This window comes from Cherax quadricarinatus, chromosome 76 (genome assembly GCF_038502225.1).
Source record: "Cherax quadricarinatus isolate ZL_2023a chromosome 76, ASM3850222v1, whole genome shotgun sequence".
In the NCBI taxonomy this organism is placed as follows: domain Eukaryota; kingdom Metazoa; phylum Arthropoda; class Malacostraca; order Decapoda; family Parastacidae; genus Cherax; species Cherax quadricarinatus.
In genome coordinates, this window is record NC_091367.1 from 3468247 (window position 1) to 3494644 (window position 26398).

General features: G+C 41.7%; 1 protein-coding gene across 6 annotated transcripts in view; it reads right to left on the minus strand.

Annotated features, from left to right (window-relative positions):
• The window catches only part of LOC128703700 (serine/arginine repetitive matrix protein 2), a 609407-nt gene that overhangs the window by 126635 nt on the left and 456374 nt on the right, over positions 1–26398 (minus strand). For all 6 annotated transcript variants that reach the window (XM_070101173.1, XM_070101171.1, XM_070101172.1 and 3 more), the window contains exons 3-5: positions 17688–17766; positions 11996–12221; positions 1532–3658 (exon numbers count right to left, since the gene is read on the minus strand). In XM_070101173.1, the coding sequence (XP_069957274.1) occupies positions 1532–3658; positions 11996–12221; positions 17688–17766 (2432 nt within the window). The remainder of the gene's footprint in view (positions 1–1531; positions 3659–11995; positions 12222–17687; positions 17767–26398) is intronic.

Genomic DNA, 26398 nt, shown 5'->3' on the forward strand with positions numbered 1-26398 from the left:
ACGAAAGGGAGGAGGACAAGGACAAAGAGGACAACAACAGAGGAAGACAACAAAGAGAAGGAGGATGAAGAGAACGAGGACAAGGAAGAAGACGATAAAGACAAGGAAGAAAAGGATAGGGAGGAAGAGGATGTACTACAGTGGGAAGTATGCAGTGTTTAACTAAACATGAAGTGAGCCGACAAAGTGGCCACAACAGAAATGGTCGTGTGAAAATATTAGTTACGTAAAGAATATCTGGGGAGAGGCAAGGAAGACAGTGAAAGCACTTTCTTCTGTGAGGATGAATTAAAACCAACAACATGGAATATTCTGCACCTTCTTTATATAACAAGGCATGTAGAGTATTTTTGTATCTAGCTTACGTAACATGAGTGTACACCATACTGTACTTTGCAGTACCTAGTTTATGTAACAAGAGCATATGGTGTACTGTACTTTGTACCTAGTTTATGTAACAATGGATGAATATGAAAAGACCAAGGTACCTCTGTCAATGCTGTCACTAGCGATGATATTAGAGGGGTAACCTAAGTAATTCTTAATCCTCTTTTTCCAAAATCCTATTCCATTCTTTCCAAGTATGTACCTGCCCAACCCGTTACAGTGCAAAACAGTAAAAATTGCTTTAATACATTTAATTTTAACAAAAATGGTACAGAATGCTAAATCTAGTTCACATGTTGAAGAAATGATAATCACTAATAAACAACTGAAATATTTATCCGTGTCCTAATCCCACATTCGGTCCCATATCTTTTCAACTTATTTCTACAAGTAACAAAAAATGTAATCTTAAGCAATTTTTTTACACTTACAAATTATGAAATTAAGTTTATTATATCCATGTTATATATAGAACAAAAAATGCTGTTTCATAAGGCATTTGTTTTAAAAAAATATACTATGGCAAAAAATAGTCAGGTAATGTAAACCTGCATGTATTGTAAACATGGAGGTATTGTAAACATGCATGTACATATTGTAAACATGGAGGTATTGTAAACATGCATGTATTGTAAACATGCATGTACATATTGTAAACATGGAGGTATTGTAAACATGCATGTATTGTAAACATGGAGGTATTGTATGACAGCCACGGTACTGATTACCACTACAGGTACTCCCTGACTCGTGATGGGGTTGTGTTCCAACAAACCCATCGCAAGTCAAAAATATTGAAAGTCGAATATATATATGATAAATAAGCAAAGAAATAACTACTGTCACTGAATTAGTAAATCACTACTGTCACTGAATTAGTAAATAAACAAATAGTTACTTTAACTAGCTAAATATAGGGACTTGCTGCCTTCTTGCTGAGTAATTATCTTAAGATTCATCTCCAAAGTAATTTCTTTTGCACCACAGTGAAGTCAAAATATTGTAAGGTAAGGAGTACCTGTAAACTGATTTCATATTTTGGGGTAAATATCAGCATAGAAGATATCCAAAAACCATTCTGAACATATTTAAAAAAAAAAAATAATGCTATGGAAAATGGCAAAAAAGAATTCAGTGTACTAACCTTTCCCCTTTTTGCCAACCATGAGTGAAGTTGCCCGTCGAAGTTCTTTGTTTTCTTTCTTCATGTCCCCTGGTGTGAGATTTGGTGGCAATGTGGAGTGTTTTTTCTTCTTCCCTGACAATGTGACATCTTGCAATGGTGTAGAAACTGCTTCGGCCAAATCTTCAATACTTCTAAAGCGACCAGAACCATCACGGGTTAGTGGTATGACAGATGGACTGAGGGATGGAAGGCGAGAATAATCTTGAGGCGAAGGCAAGGCTGGTTCTCGTAAAGATGATCGCCATGGCTCTCTAATAATATCCCCATGGATACGAGTGGAAGATCTTGAAGTGGACGTAAGTTTAGTTGTGGTGGCACGAGTGGTGGAACTGGACGAGGAGGATGGAGTTGGCGTTCTGCTTCCACTTCGAACAGAATCTGCTAGTCTAGAGAGAAGGCGGCCAGAACGACTTCCCCGAGATCCAATGCTCCCTTGATCCTCGGTAATGACAGCTAATGTGTCTGGTCGAGGTCTGGGCTCAAGGTTCTTTAAATTTTCTAAGAATTCACGATCTGTGAGTGGATTGTCGCTGTCTTGTATACTGTAATGACTGGCTAAAGAACCATTTATGGCACTACTAACCTCACTTCCACTCTCTTGCTGTTCATTCTGCCCATAGAGATCATCTATGTGTGTAACCTTATCCCCTGAGAGATGATGAGAATGATTTGATGCAATTTCCAGCATTTCGTCTTTGCTTGAAGTGCCAGTGTGGAGCCAGCTGGCATTCTTAGATGTGGAAGGTGTCGTTGGCACTGATCTTGCAGAAACTTTCGATAAGTCCTTCTGAGTCATAGGTGCAGGAATACGAGGTGTCCAGTGCATCGACTCATCTCGAGGTGGAGGAGGAGGAGGGACTTCCAGAGTTTCCTTCATTAGAATTTCCAATTCATCTCCTTCATCGCGATTTCTTTCCACGTCTTCCGACGCAATTGAGGAGCGGCTGCGAACTGTCTCCTTTCCTTTCTTAACATCGGATTTTGCCTTCTTCAAATTTTTTGCTTCTTGAGGTGAGGTAAATGAAGATGGAGTAACCAAGACATCAGAGCGATTGTCACTCTCATCTGTTCTTGTGGTACCAAATACAGAGCCCAAGCCACTATCTGCTCTCTCGTCTGAATGTATTCCATTTGGAGTTTTCTTAGTTGGTGGAGGCGGTTTAAACTGAGGTGGACTCTCATCAAGACCTTCAATTAATCCTTCCTTCAACATGTGTCTTATTGTATCAAATCTTTCACTAGGTTTTGAGCTATTAGAACCCGAACTCTGAGAACTTTCCCTGGAACTTTGTCTACTGAAATTATCATCACTTCTGGTGTTCTCATTCTCCTTGCTCGAGTTTCCCTTGTGAGCAACACCATTTTCCATGGCTTTAGGAACAGATTTCTTCACTTTCCCATTGATATCCTTTCTGTCTCTGAAACTACTCCCTTTCTGCCCGTTATTACTATTTTCTGACTCGGCAGAAGATGGGGAAGATTTTGATTTTGGTCTTCCATAAGAGGAATTTCTTGCCTGGCCAGCATTCATGTAATCAAAGGAAGCCGTAGAGCTTTCCATAGACACTAATGACTCCACTGAATCTTGTCTGCAAGGTTTTTGACTGATGGAAGAGGGCGTAGATGGGTTAACGGCCGAGTCTTCAAGAGAGTCATCAGAGAAACCATTTTCGTGCTCCACTGGAGGTAAACCCTGATGGAATTCTTTCATCATGTTCTGCAATGGTGTAGTAGGTTTTTTCACGGGTGTAGAAGCCTTTGAAGATTTCCCTGCAGTCACAGGAGCATTCTGAAGACTGTCATCACTAAGAGAGTCCCTATTGGCAACTTTCTTCTTTACTGGGTTACCTGGTGAATCGGTTACAACGTAAAACTGGGATCCTTGAAGTATGTCGGATTCGTTCCCATCCGAGTCTCCATCATTATCGTAGTCTGGAGTTGGGGACGGAGGAGCAGGGATAAACATTCTGGAAGAGTCATTGAAGACCCCAGAGACAATAAAACCACCACCTGCACGACCCCCACGACCACTGCTGCCGTTGACATCCTCAATTAGTGGCGTCTCGTCAAATCCACTGTCCTTTCCTGAAATATAAGGGAAATGGTTAATTATCTACAGTATTGATAACAATAGTAGGTAGTAGGTTGGTAGACAGCAACCGCCCAGGGAGGTACTACCGTCCTGCCAAGTGAGTGTAAAACGAAAGCCTGTAATTGTTTTACATGATGGTAGGATTGCTGGTGTCCTTTTTTTCTGTCTCATGAACATGCAAGATTTCAGGTACGTCTTGCTACTTCTACTTACACTTAGGTCACACTACACATACATGTACAAGCATATATATACACACCCCTCTGGGTTTTCTTCTATTTTCTTTCTAGTTCTTATTCTTGTTTATTTCCCCTTATCTCCATGGGGAAGTGGAACAGAATTCTTCCTCCGTAAGCCATGCGTGTTGTAAGAGGCGACTAAAATGCCGGGAGCAAGGGGCTAGTAACCTCTTTTCCTGTATATATTACTAAATGTAAAAGGAGAAACTTTCGTTTTCCTTTTGGGCCACCCCGCCTTGGTGGGATACAGCCGGTGTGTTGAAAGAAAGAAAGATTGATAACAATAATTCCATATAGTAAAATTTTCCCACATTTCTAGTTCCTTGTAACCCTCCATCAAAAATGTCAGGAAGGAGAGGCAAAAAAAAAAAAAAAAAAAAAAAAAATGTCTGCTGTCATGGTATATTTATGGGCAAGCACTAAAATAGATTGAAGTCATATAATACCTGCAGAATGGAAAGTAATTAGGTATGATCCAAGGAAGGGGATGATGGCTTCAATTCCTTGGACCAAGAATCCTTCACCACACAAAGTACCCTCTCCCCTTTTGAGAAATTAATGAGATATGGCATCTTAAACACAAAATCAACTCAAATTTGGAAAAAAATACACTAAAAAACTGATTTTAACGATAAGATACGATTCTGATGGGATTTTTAACCTCAGAGGGTTAGCCACCCAGGATAACCCAAGAAAGTCAGTGCGTCATCGAGGGACTGTCTTATTTCCATTGGGACCCTCAATCTTGTCCCCCAGGATGTGACCCACATCAGTCCACTAACACCCAGGTACCTACTTGCTTGCCAGGTGAATGGGGACAACAGGTGTAAGGAAATACAGTGGACCCCCGCTTAACGATCACCTCCAAATGCGACCAATTATGTAAGTGTATTTATGTAAGTGCGTTTGTACGTGTATGTTTGGGGGTCTGAAATGGACTAATCTACTTCACAATATTCCTTATGGGAAAAAATTCGGTCAGTACTGGCACCTGAACATAATACTGGAATGAAAAAAGTTCGTTAACCGGGGGTCCACTGTACACTCAATGTTTCTACCCTTGCTAGGGATCGAACCACAAAACAGTGTGCGAGGGAATCGAACCACAGACATTCTGTCTGTCTGTGTGTGGAGGGGGCCCACCAGTCCCTGGTGGCTAAAGCTCTCGCTTCACACACGGAAGGCCCGGGTTCGATTCCCAGTGTGGTGGAAACATTTCGACGTGTTTCCTTACACCTGTTGTCCTATTCACCTAGCAGCAAATAGGTACCTGGGTGTTAGTCGATTAGTGTGGGTCGCATCCTGGGGGACAAGATTGAGGGCCCCAATGGAAATAAGACAGACAGTCCTCGATGATGCACTGACTTTCTTGGGTTATTGCTAACCCTCCAGGGTTAAAAATCCAAAGAAAATCTTATCTTAATAATGAATCACAAGGATTCCTCTTTCATTTTCCCCACAAAGCTACAGACATGGGACAATTACTCTGTTTCATTAGTGCCCTTAGCTTTGCCTTCTTCATAAACACTAACTCGGCCACTGTAGCGTACTTAATCAAGAGAACTTTTGCTAGTCCTTTAGACCCACGTCTGTGACGAAAAACATACAGCTGTAATACTTTAGTGACCGAATTTATTGTGTAAAGAAATCAGTAGTATTGTAATTAAATCAATAATACAGTACTATATTATTTGTACATATGGAAGACCCTCCTAGGTAGTAGGTTGGTAGACAGCAACCGCCCAGGGAGGTACTACTGTCCTGCCAAATGAGTGTAAAATGGAAGCCTGTAATTGTTTTACATGATGGTAGGATTGCTGGTGTCTTTTGTCTGTCTCATAAATATGCAAGATTACAGGTAAGTCTTGCTACTTCTACTTACACTTAGGTCACACTACACATACGTGTACAAGCATATATATATACACCCATCTGGGTTTTCTTCTATTTTCTTTTTAGTTCTTGTTTATTTCCTCTTACCTCCATGGGGAAGTGGAACAGAATCCTTCTTCCGTAAGCCATGCGTGTTGTAAGAGGCGACTAAAATGCCGGGAGCAAGGGGCTAGTAACCTCTTCTCCTGTATATACATGTATTACTAAATGTAAAAGGAGAAATTTTTGTTTTTCCTTTTGGGCCACCCCACCTAGGTGGGATACGGCCAGTTTGTTGAAAGAAGAAAAGAAAGATGGAAGACCCTCATTTTATGCGAGATCTTTCTACATATTTATGATCTAAAACACTGAAAATTCACCACCGTGTAATTCCATTGTGCCGTAACCTTCATTTAACATGGTGGAAATTGGGGTAAATGTATAAACAAGTCTTCAAGAGGAAACTGGGCAAATATCTTCACAAGGTGCCAGATCAACCAGGCTGTGATGGATATGTTGGGCAGTAGGCCACCAGCAGCAACAGACTGGTTGACCAGGCTGGATGAGCCATGGCCAGGCTCCAGTTATAGAAAAAAATTCTTGAAACTCGTCTAAGGTATATCAAAGGTAAAAATATGGAAAAACACAGCACATAACAGGATTTTTCCCTTCTGCCTTATTGACAGCCTACAAGTACATCCACTGTTTTTATGAAGAAGGCCTAGTCTCACTCTTATATAAATAACTTGCCATGCCCTCACCTCTCAGTGTATATACAACCCATACCATGCTCAGTCATGTGTTAGTGAATTGAATTTTGAGTTTTCCATCAGCCCATCTCATCTGACACCCAAGAGGAATAAGACTGGGGCTGGAGGTGCCAAGAAGAATCAATGTGAAAGTCTGGGTGTTTTGAAAAAAAAAACAGATTTTCAGTAAGTTCAAATGTAGTACAAGTGTGATAGAGATGGTGCGAGCCTTTGGTTTCAATGAAGAATCGATTTGTACAATAAAAAAATGAGAAGAGCTTTCGTAGAAAGTAAACCAAGAATGAAGCACCACTTAATGTTATTATAATACAAGAAAAAACCTAAGCATACCATAAGACAGTGTGTGATGGGGAAGGACAGCTGTTTAGTTCCTGATTGCTCCAAAAGTTTAAACTGCATAATCAGCTGCATAACTGCACAGTTACATAATACTTAATTTTCTGGTAAAAGTGCATCTATTCATCACAATGCCACTGCCAATTTTCCTGCAGAATTGGAGGAAATTTTCTTCCAAGGGTGGTTACTAGCCAGAGCAAGTGTTGAATGCTCATGAGACAAGTGTTTAAAGAAGATGCCATCTAGAACATACATCAGCCTGACAGAGAAACAGTACATCAGGATTCAAGGCAGAAAAGCACTGTTTTAACTTGCTTCTGCACTTTGGTGAATCAGGTCACTTAGCAGGCTTATGCTTATTTATTGCTCAAAAACTCCCCACGTTTAAAAAATGTTAACACAAAATGCTCTGCCCATTATTTGAAGGGCTAACCAGTCAAATGGATAACTGAGGCCTTGTTTATTGACTGGTTTAAGCACCATTTTATTCCCAGTGGAAGTGCTAAGGAGAGATGTCAGTTCCCTAAACTAAGATGTTAACAATAATAATGTTGCTTCAAGAGTCCCCTTTTATCCCTTCCAACCAGACGGCCACCCCAAAGGCCTCCCCAGTATACAAATACTAATCCTAAAGTCACATTGTATCTGCCCAGCAAGAACCTATCATTCGTGGTTCTGACTTGACAATTCTCATACTTACTCATCCAGACTGCTTGGAGGATGTGCACCCACATGTGAAAAAAAGTGTTTTTACCACCAAACGTATCATGTTTGGTGGTAAAAAGTTGCACTCCTTGATCCAGTGGTTGCACCAAACATGATATGTTTGGTACAACCATTGGATCAAGGAATTATTAAGTTGTTTAAGTGCAACTACACATGCTGGGTGGTGAGAAATCTCCTTACAACAATGAACACTAACTCTGAGCTTGGAATGCAGAGTTCTGGGGTAAATCTCATGCTATAAATGCAATAAACTACATCAAGAGTGCATAGAATGGAGTGCCTCAATCAACAATAAATGAGGGACGGGGAAAATTACATCCTAATGCGGTAGATAGCTTCACAATTTTTCACCTCAATAGAGTCAGGCCCAAGAAACAGTTTATCTAGCATGATTGCCAGGTGAGGGCTTTGATGATATGCAGCAAGATGTGACATCTTACAAGACGATGAGAAAGAAGAAAATCTAGAGGAAATACAGCTAGCCCTCCACTTTCGCGAGTTCCACTTTCAAAAGCTTTGAACATTTGCGAATGCCCAGCCGCCTAATCATATTTACCAAACAAATGCTCAAACAATTTTTCTGCAACATAGACCCATCAATGTTGAGGGCTTTGAAGGTGATGAGCGACATTGATAGGAGCATAATTCCCTACAAAACTGTTTGTAGATATGAAGAGGAAACGGTTTCAGTTGCCCATCACAATGTTCTTCACAAGGAAGCCTGACACTACCCCTGCAGTATTGTTAAGCTAAGTAAATGCTGTTATTATATTTCCCTACAATATATTTGCACATCCTAGGTAGTAGGTTGGTAGACAGCAACCGCCCAGGGAGGTACTACCATCCTGCCAAGTGAGTGTAAAACGAAAGCCTGTAATTGTTTTACATGATGGTAGGATTGCTGGCGTCTTTTTTCTGTCTCATAAACATTCAAGATTTCAGGTATGTCTTGCTACTTCTACTTGCACTACACATACATGTCTTCTTCTTTCAACAAACCGGCCGTATCCCACCAATGCAGGGTGGCCCAAAAATAAAAACAAAAGTTTCTCTTTTTAAATTTAGTAATTTATATGGGAGGGTTACTAGCCCCTTGCTTCCGGCATTTTAGTCGCCTCTTACAACACGCATGGCTTACGGAGGAAGAATTCTGTTCCACTTCCGCATGGAGATAAGAGGAAATAAACAAGAACAAGAACTAGAAAGAAAATAGAAGAAAACTCAGAGGGGTATGTATATATATATGCTTGTACATGTATGTGTAGTGTGCCCTAAGTGTAAGTAGAAGTAGCAAGATGTACCTGAAATCTTGCATGTTTATGAGACAGAAAAAAGACACCAACAATCCTACCATCATGTAAAACAATTACAGGCTTCTGTTTTACACTCACTTGGCAGGACGGTAGTACCTCCCTGGGCGGTTGCTGTCTACCAACCTCCTACCTAGGACACATACATGTACAAGCATATATATTTACACACACCCCTCTGGGTTTTCTTCTATTTTCTTTCTTCTTCTTTCTTTCAACACACTGGCCGTATCCCACCGAGGCGGGGTGGCTCAAAAGGAAAAATGAAAGTTTCTCCTTTTACATTTAGTAATATATACAGGAGAAGAGGTTACTAGCCCCTTGCTCCCGGCATTTTAGTCGCCTCTACAACACGCATGGCTTACGAAGGAAGAATTCTGTTCCACTTCCCCATGGAGCTAAGAGGAAATAAACAAGAATAAGAGCTAGAAAGAAAATAGAAGAAAACCCAGAGGGGTGTGTATATATGTGCTTGTACATGTATGTGTAGTGTGACCTAAGTGTAAGTAGAAGTAGCAAGACATACCTGAAATCTTGCATGATCATGAGACAGAAAAAAGACACCAGCAATCCTACCATCATGTAAAACAATTACAGGCTTCTGTTTTACACTCACTTGGCAGGACAGTAGTACCTCCCTGGGCGGTTGCTGTCTACCAATCTACTACCTAGGACACATACTACAAGCATATATATACACACACCCCTCTGGGTTTTCTTCTATTTTCTTTCTAGTTCTTGTTTATTTCCTCTTACCTCCATGGGGAAGTGGAATAGAATTCTTCCTCTGTAAGCCATGCGTGTTGTAAGAGGAGACTAAATTGCCAGGAGCAAGGGGCTAGTAACCCCTTTTCCTGTATATATTACTAAATGTCCTAGGTAGTAGGTTGGTAAATAGCAACCGCCCAGGGAGGTACTACCGTCCTGCCAAGTGAGTGCACAACGAAAACCTGTAATTGTTTTACATGATGGTAGGATTGCTGGTGTCTTTTGTCTGTCTCATAAACATGCAAGATTTCAGGTACATCTTGCTACTTCTACTTACACTTAGGTCACACTACACATACATGTACAAGCATATATATACACACCCCTCTGGGTATTCTTCTATTTTCTTTCTAGTTCTTGTTCTTGTTTGTTTCCTCTTATCTCCATGGGGAAGTGGAACAGAATTCTTCCTCCGTAAGCCATGCATGTTGTAAGAGGCGACTAAAATGCCGGGAGCAAGGGGCTAGTAACCCCTTCTCCCGTATAAATTACTAAATTTAAAAGAAACTTTCGTTTTTCTTTTTGGGCCACCCTGCCTTGGTGGGACACGGCCGGTGTGTTGAAAGAAAGAAGATTGCTAAATGTCCTAGGTAGTAGGTTGGTAGACAGCAACTGCCCAGGGAGGTACTACCGTCCTGCCAAGTGAGTGTACAACGAAAACCTGTAATTGTTTTACATGATGGTAGGATTGCTGGTGTCTTTTGTCTGTCTCATAAACATGCAAGATTTCAGGTATGTCTTGCTACTTCTACTTGCACTTAGGTCACACTACACATACATGTTCAAGCATATACACACCCCTCTGGGTATTCTTCTATTTTCTTTCTAGTTCTTGTTCTTGTTTGTTTCCTCTTATCTCCATGGGGAAGCGGAACAGAATTCTTCCTCCGTAAGCCATGCGTGTTGTAAGAGGCGACTAAAATGCCGGGAGCAAGGGCCTAGTTACCCCTTCTTCTGTATAAATTACTAAATTTAAAAAGAGAAACTTTCGTTTTTCTTTTTAGACCATCCTGCCTCGGTGGGACATGGCCAGTTTGTTGGAAAAAAAAAAATTACTAAATGTAAAAGGAAAAACTTTTGCTTTTCCTTTTGGGCCATCCCGCCTCGGTGGGATACGGCCGGTGTGTTGAAAAAGATATCTGTGCATCAAAACATTTGTGAATGCTACAGTACAGTACTATTATATTTCCCTACATTATATTTGCACACCAAACATTCACGAATTTTCAAAATTTGCGAGGTTCTTGATCCCCTTACCCTCACGAATGTGGAGGGCCTCCTGTATTAGTAAAGCTCAATTCCCAGATTGAAGGGAGGCAGATAACAGATGAGGAATAAGAACCTGCAAAGAAACAGCTACCACTGCAACAGTTACATAAGCAGGTCTATACTGCTGCTAAAATGGCAGAATTTTTTGCCAAAGAAGACCCTGACAAATCTAGAAGCACCACCCTAAAGCTGAATCTGGAGAGACCAATGATGCCTTACTGCGAGCTGTATAAAGTACTGTAGGGTGAAAGATACCAGAGATGTATCACAGAACACCTGAGCCCTCCAGTACAATGATCTTGTAAAGGTAACAATGCATCAACATCAGTATAAGAGCCATAGCCATCCACCATACCCCATGATCCACAACCTTCCACCTTGGCCAGAATGACCACACCATACCTCTCCACTTCTTTAAAGATCATCAACATACACTAGTAACTTTGAGTTATAAGTAACTTAAAAAAGAGATAGAGAGATTGGACAAATACATGAGTGAGAGGGGCTGGGTTTGATTGGTGTCGTACGAACGGGAGTAAATTCTTGGGTAGCTTTGGGTAGGGGTGGTTTTGATAAGGACCTGCCTTGTATGGGCCAGTAGGCCTTCTGCTGTGTTCCTCCATTCTTATGTTTTTTTTTTTTCTTTTTTTAAGAATTTTTAGATCTAATAAAATTGGCATTTTGAGGGATTGGTTCCAAGGAACATAGTCCTATTTTTCCCATATGTCTTTCAGTTCATTTTCACAATTTTTTTTAAAAACAGGTCATTTTGTTAGGAAGGCGATTACTGTTAAACAAGGGTCAACTATACACATTACTGTAGCCTACTGAAGAAAACACTGAATGTGTATGGCACGAGTTCATATTTGAAAAAATGAATTAGACTGAATTAAGTATTACTCTATCTGATTTTCAAATTCACTGGGACCTCAAGGAATGCATCCCCTATTTTATCTCACTCTTGTTCATACAAAATTCATTCCTTCCCACTTCTTTACAATGATGAATATTACCAATTTAAAGCAATTAACTTTTATTACCTGAAGAGAAGTGTGGTAGTGATGCAGAACTCTTCATTGGCCCTCTTGGACTTGCATCTCTGACAGCTTCTCCGACCCTGAATTCTGAAGACGTCTCTCTGAAGGGATGATTGTTGGTTCGATAGCTAGACTGCATTCTATTGAGGGGACGTCTTTCTTCAGTGGGTGAAGATAACCCAGAGCTGTCGGAATGTCCTATTGAAGTGAGGCGTTGATTACTGCGTTTCTGTTGAGAGCAAGAAACTTCAGCCTTGATGCACACTTTAGTGTTTACACAATGTTATTTTGGGCAGCATGTAATAATGTGCACTTACAATTATCGATGACCATGTTTACTCGTATGTGGATTCAGTTTATACAACACAATACAACTTTAATTCTTTTCTACAGCATGTAAAATGTAGTTTGCATGTAATAAATATTGCTAAGGGCAAAAAAAGTAAGTTTATTTAGGTACAGGTACACAAATTATCATACATAGTAACAATACAATGCATTTCTATTATGTGATGATAATAATAATTTATTATTTTTATTATAATAATAATATCTTCATTTCTACAAGTACATGTACAAGGTATACAGGCCTAAAAAAAAAAAATACCACAGGTGGGGATTGAACCCGTGGTTAGAGTGTCTCAAAACAGGCCTAGCTGACCCCAATGACATACTACTATATAGAAAGTCACTTGTTAAGCTGAGTATTTCGGGCAAATTAGGTCAGTTTTGTCCCAGAATGTGACCCACACCAGTCAACTAACACCCAGGTACCCATTTTATCTTGATGGGTGAACAGGGACAGCAGGTGTCTTATGGAAACACGTCTCTAATGTTTTCCAGCCATACCAGAGGTTCAAACTCCAGACCTCACTATGTGAGCTGAGTGCGCTAGCGATCGAGCTACGGGATACATTATTATTATCGGTAATTCTGTACATGAGATACTAATTCAATGTGTGTGATCTGTACCATTTGCAGAGTGTATGGAGTTTATCATTATGCATAGTTGTTTATGGCAACCATGGGCCTCGCACATCTATAACATAACAAGATGGACGCTACAGGGTTACCATAATCTAGGATAGGAACAATTTTTATTATTCATGGGGAGTGCTAAACCCACAGGGGGTCATACAGCACCTGGGAGAATGGGAGATATCCAAGTTTGATCCAAGGGGAGGGCAAGTCCAATTCCTTGCATCAAGAGCCCCTCACCAGCATCAAGGAATATCCCTTGATGGGAGATAAGGACAAGGCTGTTGCATTATAATTCTTCTAAGGAATATACTGCAAAATAATAATGATTTCTGGGCTGTAATGTACGTAGCATAATTATATTCATGAGAAGGATCTAACTTTGCATATCATATAATGCCTGAGGAGATGACACGTAAGTAAGGTTTTGTGAGAAGTTGTAAGAAAATGCATCTTGGCAAAGTGTGTACCATTGTAAGTATCGGTGTGTCTGATTAAAGTTTGCTGTGAGATCTTAGCATCATTGTAGCTCATTGTAGCTCAATACATAGTCAATACCAAATTCATTATATTAGACCATAGTGCAACTACTAGTGAGAGACTGGTGCTATTTTTAATTTGTATTTTTATATTATTAGATTAAACCTAGTTGTACTATAGCTCATTCTAGCTCAAAACATGGACTCCACAAAAGTCATTATTAGACCTTAGTGCAATTACAAGTGAGAGTCTTGTTCTATTTTTAATTTGTATTTTTATATTACTAGTTTATACCTAGTTGTACTTTAGTTCATTCCAGCACAACACATAGACAACATCAACTTTATTATGTGTAGTAGTGACTATACTCTATATGACCAAAATACTCTAGCTATATACTTGTCCAAACTTCCCACCACTACAGATATCAGTACTAGAACTCAACACACAACTCAGGATATAAATAACCATAATTTAAACCTAGAAGATGATTGATCACGTTGACCCTGATCTAAACCTCCATAATCTGACACCCAATCAAAACCTATTGGAAAGTAACTGCCTTTATTACACAGCATCACAAGCCAGCACTATCCTAAACAATGCTAAAAGTCTATCAGTACTTAACTACAACATCAGGTCCTTAAGCAAACACTATGATGACCTCCTGGCACTCCTTGAATCACTAAAGACACCCTTCTCCTGCATTATTCTTACTGAGACCTGGCTTAAGCAGGACACAATAGATATCTACCCTCTACCAGGATACACTGCAATTCACAAATGCAGACCAAACCAAGTTGGGGGTGGTATTGCAATCTATTACTCTAACCAATTATCTTGTATTATCACCACTTGCTTTAGTGATGAATATGGGGAATACATTTTTGCTAATTTTACTGTAAAAAACCTTAAGACACCTATAACTATCGGTGCCATTTACCGGATACCTCACACAAACATCCCAAATTTCAATGAGTAATTAAAGTCACTAATAACAAACAGACAAATGAATAAGCACCACCTTCTCTTAGCTGGAGACTTCAACATCAACCTTGGCTTACTAGATGATCAGCCTGTAACTGATTTCATCAACAATATGAACAACACACTTCTCATACCAACAATAACTAAACCAACCAGGCTCACTGAGACAAGTGCAACCATAATAGACCACATATGGACCAATATACTAGCCCCCCTCAAATCAGGGATAATCACAGATAGCACTACAGACCACTACCCTACCTTCCTCCTGACAAACATTAGTAAACCACCACTTGAATACAACAAAGTCTCATTTAGACTCCATGACGAGGCCTCAATAAGGAAGTTCACAGCTGACCTAGAGACTGTTGACTAGCCTACAGAATTCTCCAAGGCCAATGGTATTGATGACTGGACAAACATTTTTCTCAACAAATTACTTAGACTATACAACAAACATTGTCCTATAAAAACGAAACAGATCACAAACAAACGGCTTGGTTGCCCATGGCTAACCAGCACCATTCTGAAATCCACTGACAAGAAACACCAATATGAAAAGCAATATAGACAGGGCTTAATACACAGATATTCATAAACACTATTCATCACTTCTCACCAAAGTAATAAAGAAAGCCAAACAACTATACTACTCCAGTAGATTCACAGACACTAGAGGAGATATAAAAAAGACCTGGAAAACACACTCAGATTCTAGGGACCCACAAACTGAAAAAAACCAAGAATATTGTCCTAACTAAACCTAATGAAACACCACTACATCCCACTGACACAGCTAACAAGATAAACGACTTCTTCTCAACCATAGGATCTAATCTCGCCAATAAAATCCCACATACCAATGCCCATGCCGGGGACTACCTAGATGGGAATTTCCCAAATTCCTTCTATCTTGCACCAACTGAGCCCACGGAAGTCACCGAGATTATAAAGTCACTTAAAAATAACTCAGGGAATCTGTCTCATGTCCCACCATTACTGTACAAGCGAGCGGCCCATGTCCTTTCGCATGCTATTTCATTACTCTTTAACAAGTCACTAGAAACTAGCACCTTCCCGAAACTACTCAAGAAGGCAAGGGTTACACCAATACATAAAGGTGGTGACCCTACAGACTTAAACAACTATAGGCCAATATCAAACTTGCCATTGCTATCCAAAATCTTTGAGAAACTCGTGCACAGGAGACTATATTCATTTATAACGGCACAAAACATACTCAACCCCTGCCAATTTGGATTCAGGAAAAATAAAAGCACTAATGATGCAATCATAAAAATGGTAGATCTGCTTTACACAGCATTGGAAAATAAGGAATATCCACTAGGAATTTTTATTGACCTAAGAAAAGCTTTTGACACAGTAGACCACGACAGCCTACTCCACAAACTTGACCATTACGGTATAAGAGGCCATGCGCTTGCTTATTTCAAATTTTACCTTACTAATAGGTATCAGTATGTCACCATTAAAGACACAGCATCAGCAACATGGCCACTTGATACTGGAGTTCCCCAGGGAAGTGTCCTTGGTCCCCTGCTCTTCCTCATATACATCAATGATCTTCCAAACGTATCCCAACACCTGAAACCCATTCTCTTTTCTGACGACACGACTTATGTCATCTCTCACCCTAATCTTGTCACCCTCAACACCATTGTTAACGAGGAGCTGATCAAAATATCGACTTGGATGACAGCCAATAAACTTACGCTTAATACTGACAAAACCTACTATATTATGTTTGGTAGCAGAGCAGGAGATGCACAAATTAACATTAAGATCGACAACACTCTAATTACCAGACATAATGAGGGCAAATTCCTAGGCCTATTCCTTGACAACAACCTGAATTTCAGCACCCATATCCAACACATAACAAAAAAAGTATCCAAAACGGTTGGGATCCTCTCCAAGATACGATACTACGTGCCGCAAAATGCCCTTCTCACACTATACCACTCACTTATTTATCCATACCTCACCTATGCTATTTGTGCCTGGGGATCAACTGCAGCAACACACCTAAAGCCAATAATAACCCAACAAAAAGCTGCAGTAAGAATAATCACTAAATCCCATCCCTGGCAACACACCCCCCCACTCTTCATAGATCTAAACTTACTCCCTGTTCAGTACATCCACACTTACTACTGTGCAGTCTACATCTACAGGACCTTAAACTCCAATATCAACCTTGACCTAAAATGCTTTCTTGACAGTTGTGACAGAACCCACAGGCATAACACCAGACACAAACATCTCTACGACATTCCCCGTGTCTGACTAAACCTTTACAAAAATTCAATGTATGTCAAAGGCCCTAAAATCTGGAACACCCTACCTGAGAACTCTAGAACTGCAGACACATTCACCTTCAAAACTACCATTAGAAAACATCTTATCTCCCTGATACACCCCATCAACTAACTACACGAATACCACCTGGTGGTTCACACTTACACTCACTCACCCATTTGACCATAAACAGAAATATTAATCTCAATCTTAAAATTATGAATCTTAACTAGTCATAAGTTGGCCCGTGATACTCCAATACTGAAACTATGTACTGTGCGAAAACAAAAGCATTCACATTGCTAAACTCACAAACTAGTATTTAGTCACTTAGCCATAATACCAACTTACCTCATAATTTGTAATATTTTAAAATTAAGAATTAAACTAAGTCTGCCCGAAATGCCTAGCCATGCTAGGTGTTCTAGTGGTACACTCTGTAATCATTATTTAACTACATGTAAACCACACAATAACCAAATTCTGTAAACTCAGCATTGTAATCCTTATAGAGAATAAACTTTGAATTTGAATTTGAATTGGATCAACATCTGTTATCCATGACTCAAGCGTCTACCGGGCAAAATAGTGTAGTTACCCCAATCTTAAGTTTTCTATGAAAGATTAAGCAGACTACAGAAAACGAAGAAACTCATTTACTTAAGGGAAGCTGAAATAGTTCCAATTTCTGTTCTGCTGCGGTTAGTAAGTAAGTAAGTATGCAGGTTCCTAACCCAAGTTTAGATTTTTGACAATAAGTGGTTATGTAGTAACGTGTATGTGATTTACCTCGGGTAATACAGTAAAGTTAAAATGATTTCTTTCTGCTCAGGTCGTCCTTGTCCTGCTCTGGTGGCCCCCACTCACTATAATATTGACCCACTCACTACCCTCCTCCTGGCCCCACTCACTATAATGTTGGCCCACTCACCACTACAGGCTGGAGGTGTGCTGGAGTGGTGTCTGCTCCTCCCCTCTCAGTATCTCCACTGCTGTTGCGACTCGGATTCCTGAAAGACAAAAAAAAATAAGTTTGTTCATATCTCCTTATATATATATATATTATATATATATATATATATATATATATATATATATATATATATATATATATATATATATATATATATATATATATATATATATATATATATATATATATAATATCGCTTTACCTATTCGTGCCGAATAGGTAAAACTGGTCAGTTAGCAAGAGCTCATTTAAAAATTAAGTCCTATCTAAATTTTTCTCTTGTACGTTTAAAGATATTTTTTTTTATTCATGTGAATGCAAAACATTAATAATTTTATACCAAAAGAACCTTAGAAAACTTACCTAAAGCTATTATAATAAGCGCAATTTAATTTAGCCTACTCCAACTAAATATATTTTAGATAAACTGACAATTTAATAAACAAACACATTAAAATATATTTTTTTTCGTTAGGTTCAGAATGATCTTTTTTTGCGAAATCATTGTACATGCACACAATTTTTCCCTTGCCTCATTCGGTAAGAAGAGTGTTGCTATTTCAACCAAAATCGCAAACCATACCACGGGTGGGGTTTGAATCCGCGGTCAGTCTCAAAACTCCAGACCATCGCGTTAGCCACTGGGCCAGCTAGCTTCAATAAGATTAATTTCGTGAGCCAAAATCCCAAGTTTTACCTATTCGGCACGACATACATACATATATAAATAACAGTCAGGTAAATATTTGTATATAGGGAGTAGGAAGAGAGAGTAATATTTACCTACAAGTATAGGGCCACCACAAGTGACGCCCTCACCTGCCTCTTCTGCTTCTTACACTTAGGGTCGTTGGTTAATGGGGATTTCAAGCCTATCGTCTACACTAAGGTCATTAAGGCTGCACGTAACCTTTTCACACCCAGACAAGAATACTTTAATCCCTTAAACAGTTATTAAAGCAAACTCTCAGCATATATACAGAAAAATACAGCCTCAGTTTACATCCTGTCAGGAGCACAGGTCCATAGAATAGACTATAATCTCACTCAACAATGTTTTAATCTCTAATAAAAGTACTAACCTAGACTAGGTTAATGAAATGAAAAACACAAACGTCACTGTATACTGACATCATACAAAATACAAATATAAAATACAATTACTTTTCTGTAGTATACAGGTAATGTAGCTTACACGTAATAAACACTGTTAGGCCCAAAAGAATGTCACTGACATGGTGTGGATTTAGGGCAGAAAACAAGTGCCTGGTCCAGTCACACAGGTGCTTCAATGCTTAGCTGGTTCAGCAGTGATTCATAGTTTCCGGTGCACTAGGAGGAAATACTAGCCAAACCTGGACGATAATTGGGAAGGTGATAAGGTGGGGTTCAGGAAATAGCAATGAAAACAACCCTTGATCGCCTTAACAACTACAACTAGTACTACAAGGAAACAAGTCACTGACTTTTTGTTGGGTTATCCTACTGGGTAACTGACACACGTTACTTTGTATGATAATTTGTTCAACTGTATTTGTGTGTGCCTTTATCCAACTTAATATTACTACTACTGCAACTACTTTTATTACCACAACTATTAATGCATCTACCACGACTATTACTACAACTATTAGTACTACTACAACTACTAATATACGCCCTCCTCCTACTATTCCTTCTCGACTAAACCCCAGCAGAGACCTGAACCATCGACCTGTCTTACCTCCGGCAGCCGTAGATCATTACTGCATTACGAAGAAGCCATAAACCCGAAAGATACATAAAACGCCAGGGGAATAAAGGTAATCAGATCCTACAGAAGGGGAAATGGGGGGGGGGGGGGAAGATCTCAATTCCTTGGCTCAAGCGCCCTCACCAGAATCAAGGTACCTTCCTGTAGGTCTGTGGAGTGTTTTCTGACAAGATATAAAACACTGCGGTGAGCCTGTGCAAAATTTAATACATAGAGGACGTTGAGGGACTTACAAGTTTAGCCTAGTACTACCAATTAATTGTAGCACCAATTAATGTTTATACATTAAGGACCCCACTGGAAATAAGTCACTGTGTCTGACTTTTTTGGATTATCCCAGGTTCTATACACATATGCTGCTATGTATGATAATCTGTGTAACTATTTGTTTAAACTTGAATAGACTTCCTGATGATGGGTGGAGCCAGTGCTCTTAGTCGACAAATATGAAGATGCTATCAAGGATACGAAGCTACCAGGAGGTCTGGTCTGGGACCGGGTTGAGGGGGGCGCTGACCCCCACTACCACTGTTGCTATTACTACTATACGACTACTACCACTGCTAATACTTTTATATTTTAAAATCACGAAGATATCACGAAGATGCACTTTGCGTACAGATTTTAAAAAAGTGCACAGTTATGCACCGTAAAAAGCGAGAAATAAGTTTTAAAACATTATGAGAGGCAAAAACTTAATTAAAAGCTTAACTAAGAACAAGTGGTGATACGAAGAGAAAATATTAGTGTGTGAGGGTGTGTGTGAGGGTGTGTGTGTGTGTGTGTGTGTGTGTGTGTGTGTGTGTGTGTGTGTGTGTGTGTGTGTGTGTGTGTGTGTGTGTGTGTGTGTGTGTGTGTGTGTGGCAGGTGTGTGTGTGGCAGGTGTGAGGCCAGGCTGGAGAAACATATGGTGGGACCTTTTAGTCAGTCACTCCTTAGTCACGTCTCTGTGAGTGCAATGAACCTCACCAGCATTGAACACTGCTATCATTGAACACTGCCAGCACTGAACCCCACTAGCAGTGAACCCCAATGAATGGGTTTTCCATTAGTGTACTCCTGGCACTCCTGCTTTTCATTTGGGATATTTTGCACCGCCTGTCAAGCCACTTATGTTCATGGGGAGTGATTAGTGTTGGCAGATTTGGGACCAATCCTTAAAAGAAGTTTCCAGTTGTAGATTATAATGCATCTCTCTCGCCTAAGTTCCAAGGAGTACAGATCGAAGGACTTCTCAGTAATTTAGATGCTTTGCCTGAATCTATGAGAGCACTGAAGGCTCTCTGAACATTCTCCAGGTCAGCAATATCACCTGTTTTGAAAGGAGCTATACAAATTTATTTAGACAGAGGTACACATAAGTATAATTATCATACATAGTAACAGGTGTGGTGGTGGTAGTCGTGGTGATGGCAGCCGTGGTGATGATGGTAGTCGTAGTGGTGATGGTGGTCGAGGTCGTTGTACAAGATGACTAAGAGAGGAAATCAGAAAACTTTTGTTCCTGCATGACAACGAGGCCGATTTTCAGCGATGACCGAACTCTTAGTAGTTAAGTTTTGTGATGTGGGATCCCTTGCTGAAGCTTGTGGTCCCTTGCTGAAGCTTGTGAGGTCCCTTGCTGAAGCTTGTGAGGTCCCTTGCTGAAGCTTGTGAGGTCCCTTGCTGAAGCTTGTGAGGTCCCTTGCTGAAGCTTGTGAGGTCCCTTGCTGAAGCTTGTGAGGTCCCTTGCTGAAGCTTGTGAGGTCCCTTGCTGAAGCTTGTGAGGTCCCTTGCTGAAGCTTGGTCACTTGCTGAAGCTTGTGTGGTCCCTTGCTGAAGCTTGTGGGATCCCTTGCTGAAGCTTGTGTGGTCCCTTGCTGAAGCTTGTGGGATCCCTTGCTGAAGCTTGTGGGATCCCTTGCTGAAGCTTGTGGGATCCCTTGCTGAAGCTTGTGGGATCCCTTGCTGAAGCTTGTGGGATCCCTTGCTGAAGCTTGTGAGATCCCTTGCTGAAGCTTGTGAGGTCCCTTGCTGGAGCTTGTGGGATCCCTTGCTGAAGCTTGTGAGGTCCCTTGCTGAAGCTTGTGGGATCTCTTGCTGAAGCTTGTGGGATCCCTTGCTGAAGCTTGTGAGGTCCCTTGCTGAAGCTTGTGAGGTCCCTTGCTGAAGCTTGTGAGGTCCCTTGCTGAAGCTTGTGAGGTCCCTTGCTGAAGCTTGTGAGGTCCCTTGCTGAAGCTTGTGAGGTCCCTTGCTGAAGCTTGTGGGATCCCTTGCTGAAGCTTGTGGGATCCCTTGCTGAAGCTTGTGGGGTCCCTTGCTGAAGCTTGTGGGGTCCCTTGCTGAAGCTTGTGGGGTCCCTTGCTGAAGCTTGTGGGGTCCCTTGCTGAAGCTTGTGGGATCCCTTGCTGAAGCTTGTGGGATCCCTTGCTGAAGCTTGTGGGGTCCCTTGCTGAAGCTTGTTGGGTTCCTTGCTGAAGCTTGTGGGGTCCCTTGCTGAAGCTTGTGGGATCCCTTGCTGAAGCTTGTGGGATCCCTTGCTGAAGCTTGTGGGGTCCCTTGCTGAAGCTTGTTGGGTTCCTTGCTGAAGCTTGTGGGATCCCTTGCTGAAGCTTGTGGGATCCCTTGCTGAAGCTTGTGGGATCCCTTGCTGAAGCTTGTGGGGTCCCTTGCTGAAGCTTGTTGGGTTCCTTGCTGAAGCTTGTGGGGTCCCTTGCTGAAGCTTGTGGGGTCCCTTGCTGAAGTTTGTGGAGTCCCTTGTTGAAGCTTGTGGGATCCCTTGCTGAAGCTTGTGGGATCCCTTGCTGAAGCTTGTTGGGTTCCTTGCTGAAGCTTGTGGGGTCCCTTGCTGAAGCTTGTGGGATCCCTTGCTGAAGCTTGTGGGATCCCTTGCTGAAGCTTGTTGGGTTCCTTGCTGAAGCTTGTGGGGTCCCTTGCTGAAGCTTGTGGGATCCCTTGCTGAAGCTTGTGGGGTCCCTTGCTGAAGTTTGTGGAGTCCCTTGTTGAAGCTTGTGGGATCCCTTGCTGAAGCTTGTGGGATCCCTTACTGAAGCTTGTTGGGTTCCTTGCTGAAGCTTGTGGGATCCCTTGCTGAAGCTTGTGGGGTCCCTTGCTGAAGCTTGTGGGATCCCTTGCTGAAGCTTGTGGGATCCCTTGCTGAAGCTTGTTGGGTTCCTTGCTGAAGCTTGTGGGATCCCTTGCTGAAGCTTGTGGGATCCCTTGCTGAAGCTTGTTGGGTTCCTTGCTGAAGCTTGTGGGGTCCCTTGCTGAAGCTTGTGGGATCCCTTGCTGAAGCTTGTGGGATCCCTTGCTGAAGCTTGTGGGATCCCTTACTGAAGCTTGTTGGGTTCCTTGCTGAAGCTTGTGGGATCCCTTGCTGAAGCTTGTGGGGTCCCTTGCTGAAGCTTGTGGGATCCCTTGCTGAAGCTTGTTGGGTTCCTTGCTGAAGCTTGTGGGATCCCTTGCTGAAGCTTGTGGGATCCCTTGCTGAAGCTTGTTGGGTTCCTTGCTGAAGCTTGTGGGGTCCCTTGCTGAAGCTTGTGGGATCCCTTGCTGAAGCTTGTGGGATCCCTTGCTGAAGTTTGTGGAGTCCCTTGTTGAAGCTTGTGGGATCCCTTGCTGAAGCTTGTGGGATCCCTTGCTGAAGTTTGTGGAGTCCCTTGTTGAAGCTTGTGGGATCCCTTGCTGAAGCTTGTGGGATCCCTTACTGAAGCTTGTGGGATCCCTTGCTGAAGCTTGTTGGGTTCCTTGCTGAAGCTTGTGGGGTCCCTTGCTGAAGCTTGTGGGATCCCTTGCTGAAGCTTGTGGGATCCCTTGCTGAAGTTTGTGGAGTCCCTTGTTGAAGCTTGTGGGATCCCTTGCTGAAGCTTGTGGGATCCCTTGCTGAAGCTTGTTGGGTTCCTTGCTGAAGCTTGTGGGGTCCCTTGCTGAAGCTTGTTGGGTTCCTTGCTGAAGCTTGTTGATATATTCTATCCTAGCTATATCCTATCTTAGTTCTATCTTATCCTAGTTTTATTACACTCCCCGATTTCGGCTGTTACAGTTTATTGTATTCCTTATTAGTGCTTTTATTATTTTTTCTTGTTCTTCGTCTTTTTCTTCCTCCTCAAGTTCTTCCCACTTCTGTTATGATTCTCACTTCCTGTTAACCTCGACCCACAACTCGCCCCTAAATTCCCTACCTTCCTTTATATAGCCTGCTTACTTCCCCTTTATAACTCCTACTGCTTTCCCTCTTCCCCCTCTCGCTTCCACTTCCTCCCCCTCTATTGCTTCCCCTCCTTCCCCCTCTCCCACTGCAGACTAGTGCAAATCGCAACATCCCCCAATGCATCAGCTTAAGTTATAAAATCCTTCTTGAGGTGGGAGGTGTTTGTAGTCTTGACTGGTGACTGTTGTGAGCTGGGAAGTGTTTGTAGCCTCACTGGCGTAGCTACGAACAAAAACGCGTGCTGCCGTGCTTGGCGTAAGCTACGAACAAAGACGAGCGCTGCCGTACCTGGCGTAAGCTACGGACAAGGACGCGTGCTGCCGTGCCTGGCGTAGCTACAAATTTACAGAGGCAGCGGCCGGCACACGCACTGGAAACTCGACCCCGTAAATTCTGGGATAATAGAAGCAGTCTATTGTCCGGGCGCCATGTTTCACGTCCAGCTTAAACGGCTGCTGCTACTGCCAAGCTGTAACTCAAGCTGAAATTGTTGATAAGCTGTAACTCAAGCCTCAAGGGTTTATTATTTGTATACATCACCTCAACCTCAATTTTCGTCACCCCAGCCCCATCACCCCAGCCCCATCCTCATCACCCCGGCCCTATCCTCATCACCACAGCTCCATCCTCATCACCCCAGCCCCATCCTCATCACCCCGGCCCTATCCTCATCACCCCAGCCCCATCTTCATCATCCCAGCCCCATCCTCATCACTCCAGCCCCATCATCACCCCAGCTTCCCCATCTTCGCAGAATAAGATCATGGGGTACAAGTTGGACCAGGTCCAGGAAGACAGAACAAAGACAACTAAAACTGCATCAAGTTATGTAAAGGTGCTAACAACCAGTGTCCACAGTATCTTGCTGTCAATGTTGTCAACGTTGACAACCAAAGTAAATATGTAAGTAGGACAAGTGGACAATTCTGAAGTACGAGGAAGACATCACTTCACAGTGCTTCGCTTTACGGCGTTTCGCTAATGTTCCGGTTTTCAATTATACCTTCATTTATTCCGACTTCTTAAAATAATATATTCACTACTCGCTATAGGTAAGTAATGTGTGTACTGTATATGCATTTTTAGGCCTAGCTCTATTGCTCACTTAAGAGGAACGTAAGTTATCCTGTCTTCTAATAACATGTTCATTTTTCCAGTATAATCTACCTTGTCTATAATTACTATCGCACTTGTTTTGTTTCGTAAGGTGAAGTCCAGGATCTTTCCTTAATTCACGGTATAACTTAAAAAAATTTGAGGACAATTCTTGTAGAGGTGTGAACTTTGCTCACACCTCTACAACACAACTGTCCTCAAATATTTAAGTTATACCATGAATTAAGGAAAGATCCTGGACTTCACCTTACGAAACAAAACAAATGCGATAGTAATTATAGACAAGGTAGATTATAGTGGAAAAATTAAAATGTTATTAGAAGACAGGATAACTTAGATGCCTCTTAATATATGACAGTGTAAACACGTTATCAGGATTATATATGCATTTCAAAGCAAAAAACGGCTATATTTCACTTTACATCGGCAGCCCGGAACATAAAAATACGAGGAACACTGCAGCAGGCCTACTGGCTCATACCAAGCAAATCCTTCTCAAACTTAAACCCACTAATATAAATAATTGCCCAGCCTAAGCTGGGCCGGATCAGCCGGGCTGTGGCTCGTACATTGGACTGCGTGCGGCCAGCAGTAACAGCCTAGTTGATCAGGCCCTGATCCATCGGGAGGCCTGGTCATGGACCGGGCCGCGGGGGCGTTGATCCCCGGAATAAACTCCAGGTAACCTCCAGCCCATTTTCAATTCAAAATTGTTGATCTCTTCTGTCCCATGAAGTCGTATGATAAGTTACATCTTACGAACTTCCACTTACACTCTTCACTTCCCTACGTACATGCTTCTTAGCAGTTCTTAATTCTGTAATATTTCCTGTCCCAACCCGAGACCTGGTCTGATGCCAAGGTCGAGGGGAATATAATCCCCAGAGAACACTAACAGCAATACACAGCTTCAAGAGTAGATATGATAACATCCAAGAGGCCCGCCTGTACAGGTGTTTGAAGCCTGTAGTGACCACGTGTCAAACACCTTCCGTTACACACTAATAAAGGAGTGGAAGAGGTTGCCCGAGAATGCCAAGACCAGTCTTAGCATAAACAAGTTGAGAGACTTATTGAAAATAATGAACGACGCTGCGGATCCAGAGAAAATGATAAGATAAGATTTCGTTCGGATTTTTAACCCCGGAGGGTTAGCCACCCAGGATAACCCAAGAAAGTCAGTGCGTCATCGAGGACTGTCTAACTTATTTCCATTGGGGTCCTTAATCTTGTCCCCCAGGATGCGACCCACACCAGTCGACTAACACCCAGGTACCTATTTGCTGCTAGGTGAACAGGACAACAGGTGTAAGGAAACGTGTCGAATGTTTCCACCCGCCGGGAATCGAACCCGGGCCCTCCGTGTGTGAAGCGGGAGCTTTAGCCACCAGGCCAGCTATTAGAGTTGATATTTGTGTAGTTCTAAGGCTGGGTTAGGTAAGGTTTGTAATAATGTTGGTAGAATTATCGACAATATGTAAAGTAAAAGGACACAAGTGCAACTAATGTGACATTTTATTGTGGCAACGTTTCGCTCTCCAGGAGCTTTGTCAAGCCAATACAAACAGTATATGGACACAGAGGGTATACTGCTTGTATCGGCTTGACAAA